The sequence below is a fragment of the Thunnus maccoyii genome, chromosome 8 (assembly GCF_910596095.1).
Source record: "Thunnus maccoyii chromosome 8, fThuMac1.1, whole genome shotgun sequence".
Lineage (NCBI taxonomy): Eukaryota > Metazoa > Chordata > Actinopteri > Scombriformes > Scombridae > Thunnus > Thunnus maccoyii.
Window position 1 is genome coordinate 24,500,365 of NC_056540.1, and position 3,958 is coordinate 24,504,322.

Sequence of the window (3,958 nt, forward strand, 5' to 3'; positions counted from 1 at the left end):
AAACAATATTGGAATATCAACTAATGTACAGCAACAATTAACAATACACGTACATCTAAGAGTCATTGAATTGGATCATGAATTTGAAAATTGGAGGAAGTTCACTTTCTTCATTTTAACCAATCATGATCATTTCCGCCTTGTAGACTTTGATGATCTTGTGACTGAATCTTTCATTTGGGTAGAAAGGCATGAGTTGTGCAATGGAAAGGTGTTTTACCACAATGATTGAAGGGCTGACTGCTTTGATTCTTCTTAGTACAGCGTGTAAGTGCAACTTTTAACTAATATGAGATATTCTTGCAAACCACATTTCACAGTGTTATTTCTAATGGCAGATACTCTACATTTGTTTTTGTCTTGTTGTGTAGTACATTAGTTTTTGTTTGTCTCTTTTTCTCAGCTCTGGTTCAAACTGCAGAGGTTCCTCACCCAATCTCTTTGACTGTGGTTGAAGTTGGTGGGATTGTTACTTTGCAATGTGCAGCCTCCAAGGACGACAGATTATTTCGCTGGTACAAGCAGTCTCTTGGATATATGATCCAAACAGTTGCTACGCGAACTTATAACCAACAAAAACTTGTTGGACAATTTAACAATTCACGTTTCCAAGTCACACAGGGGTGCAATGAGTATTTACTCACCATTAGAAATATAAGCAAAGAGGATGAAGCAACATATTTCTGTCAGAATGGAACGGCGTATTCACCGACATTTGGTGAAGGCACATTCTTGGTTGTGAACGGTAAAATATTTTACTTTCTGGTTTATGCTCATTTCACTCATCAAGAAATTGTTTTAGTCATATGAATAATTTAGATTATTAATTCCCTTTAATGTCTTTTTTACTGAATCACACAGACTGTAATCAGCAGAAATCTTTCTACGTGAAACAAAATCCAAAGACTGAGTCCGTGCAGTCAGGCAAGTCAGTGACTCTTCAGTGTTCACTTCTCTCCAAAAACAAAGAAAACACAGATCAGTGTCCCGGTGAACACAGTGTGTACTGGTTCAGAGCTGGATTAGGAGAATCTCATCCAAGCATCATTTACACTCAGAACAGGAGTGATGAACGAGAGAAAAAGAGCTGTGTCTACAGTCTGTCCAAAACTATTCAGGACACTTCTGATACTGGGACTTACTACTGTGCTGTGGTCACATGTGGAGAGATCCTGTTTGGTGAAGGAGCTAAAGTGGAGATAAGTATGTTTTTATATCCTTTGCCGTCTTCAAATATTAAATGCATCTTAACCTTGAAGGCTTGTCAGATTAGATTGATAAGATTTTGCTTTGATTCGATTAAATCTGATTAAAATATCAAGCTGATTGATAGAAACATGCAGCCAATATGTCTTTTTCATGGCAGATGTTTTTATATGTTTTAGAAGAAAAAGCACAGTTGTGATTAATTAGATTCAAGTAACTGTGCATGCTGGCTCATTGGCATGGATCCATCATTCATATGATTATGATTTCCACCTTTGCCTTTCCTGCCCGAACAACTCAATATCTCTGCTGTGAAAAAGCTCAACAGTTATCATATTTAAAAGTAATTAATTATTATTTCATGATGTGATTTTATATTTTAGATTTTTTATGTTAAAGAATAACTAAAATTAATGGTTGCTAGTTTGCAAAATCAATGCATAACTGTCTTATGATAGAAATCAGTGAGCATAAAATTGCATTTTAAACTCTGTGACTTATGTTAAATGTTTGTCAAAGGGGAGGTTGTTTTTTATTTAATTGTTCTTTTCAATCCTTTCTTGTTTTTTCATTTGCTCTTAAAGAGTTTTGATATTGAGGTGCAAAGAATGAATACAAAGCTGCTTACTACCACAATAAGTAGCAACTTTTGATTAAGATCAAAAGTTATGCTTGGTCAAAAAACATAATTAATTTTCTTAGTGCAACTGTGTGACGCCAACAGCAAATAATGATAATAATAAAACAATTTGGTTTTGAGTTACTGAACAACTTTGTAGTTGGTCTTATGATTATTAATTATTAAAATAAACAGGAATGAGGTGTTAAGTGTCTCTTTTTGACATTTTTATGATTCCAGGACAACTAGACCCAGTTGTCTTTGTACTTGGAGCACTGTTGGTCTGCTGTGTGACTGTGATTGCCGTTCTTATTTTCTACATGAATCGAAGCAGAGTTTGTGAACGTTGCAAAGGTAAGTTCATCAAATGTACATGGATTTTTATTACGTTTATTTATTATCAGGATCCATTGCTGAAAATGTTTATGTTATTTGTCATTTCACCTATTTTGAAATTTATTAAAATTCGATTGCGATGTAATTCATGACATTACATTGATTTACCCTCACACTAAAATGTGCCTTATGTGTTTATCATAATTTTGTTCAGTTCGCAGAGCGCATGGGGCCTCAAGTACCAGGCAGGGGCCCCCAAAATTAAGGTTGATAAAAATGTCATGATAATTATCACATTATTACATTTTAACACAAATTGAAAAAATATATAAAATAGTTATGAACAGGCCCACCATTGGTTTTTTCATTGCATGTACCCTCTGGCAGAGCTGCCTTATCTAAAGTCTAGCAACCATTCAGCTCAGTGTTCAATAATTTTAAAGCTTTATACTGTGTATACTTGTCTTCTCCATTCAGTGACTTATGTTGTCATTGTAAAACCTACAAATAAGTATACATCTTAAAAAAGATTTAAAAAAATAAAATCATTTGGCCCAAGTAATGTGACTTAGAAGGTAATGGATGTCATGATTTTAATTCAAATCAAACATTTTAGTCAGAATATCACACCATTGGATAACAAAGCTTTATAATATATGTTCTAAACTTGGTCTCTTTAACTGGTCTTGTTTTCACAGCTTTAATCTCTAAACTTTAACACATCATTTTTATTTTGCAGGATGGGGAAGCAGAAGCAGTGAACTACATAGCACTGAATTTTTCCACAAGGAAAGTGAAAAGAGAGAGGAAGAAGAGAGAGTCACCACCAGACTGTGTGTACTCTACTGTGAGAGCAGACTATCACACCCAACACCACCCCTCTCTACAGGCAGAGCATGGCCTGTGCATTGGGTCCCAAGTCTCCTCAGAGGGCTTCAGCTTAGCTTAGCATGACTTTCATGTCAGAGCTTCCTATAGCTTAAAGGTACGGAGCCCCGGAGAGGTCATAGAGAGAAAAAATATATATATCGAGGCCATGTTTCACTACATCAAGCGATTGAAATTCTATTGGCACATAGCTCTTTATTTAGCTGATAGTGATTAGTGTTGTTAAATGAGATGTGTTTGTCTTTACACACAGTGGGTGTACTTGGATTAAGACATACCAATGTGTTCAATGAAGGCTTTATTATGGTGAAGAAATTGATGCCAAGTTAAAGTTGAATGTATAGTTTAGTCCTGAATTGTCATTGTGTTTACAGGTTGTGCACTCGGTAGCTCACTGAATCTGTGCATAAGAATATGTGGGTGTGCAAAACATGCCTCGCATAATTAGGCCTGTCATCTTAAACAATGTAGTGGGATGTAACCCCATGAACCAAAGAAGCTGTTAATAAGGCTCTACTATTGTGAACACATAGTGATTGATATGCCTATCTAGTAAACTAACCAATATTTATCCTTTGAGATGCAATGATAGTGGCTGAATCGGTGATACAGTACATTTGGCTCTCTGTATACACACTTATTTTGTGCGCACAAATTACTAAAACATGGGAAAGAATCATATCTCATGCGTATGCAATAATATTTTGAACGCTCTGTGTAGTAAAAAGTGGCCTCAATATATATTTTATTTTTCTTTATGAACATTCTGGGGCTCTGTTTAAAGGATATGGCTAGACATTTTCTATATTTTTCTTATAGTCAACAAATGTTATGTACAGTGCCAAACCAACAATGAACTCATTCAAGTACTGCGTGTGTATCCAAAGTCTGATATATCTTATTTCTCTG

General features: G+C 35.2%; 1 protein-coding gene across 1 annotated transcript; it reads left to right on the plus strand.

The window, feature by feature from the left end:
• The first annotated feature begins 224 nt into the window (after positions 1–224).
• On the plus strand, positions 225–3,754 carry LOC121901470 (immunoglobulin kappa light chain-like). Its single transcript, XM_042418262.1, has 5 exons — positions 225–267; positions 404–745; positions 862–1,203; positions 2,066–2,179; positions 2,901–3,754. The coding sequence occupies exons 1-5, from the start codon at positions 225–227 to the stop codon at positions 3,113–3,115; spliced, it is 1,056 nt and encodes a 351-aa protein (XP_042274196.1). The 3' UTR covers positions 3,116–3,754.
• Positions 3,755–3,958: the final 204 nt, after the last annotated feature.

Coding starts and splice junctions, on each gene's coding strand:
- LOC121901470 (XM_042418262.1), top strand. CDS start 225: ATGATTGAAGGGCTGACTGCTTTGATTCTTCTTAGTACAGCGT. Junction 268..403: donor GATTCTTCTTAGTACAGCGT/GTAAGTGCAACT, acceptor TCTTTTTCTCAG/CTCTGGTTCAAACTGCAGAG. Junction 2,180..2,900: donor AGTTTGTGAACGTTGCAAAG/GTAAGTTCATCA, acceptor TTTATTTTGCAG/GATGGGGAAGCAGAAGCAGT.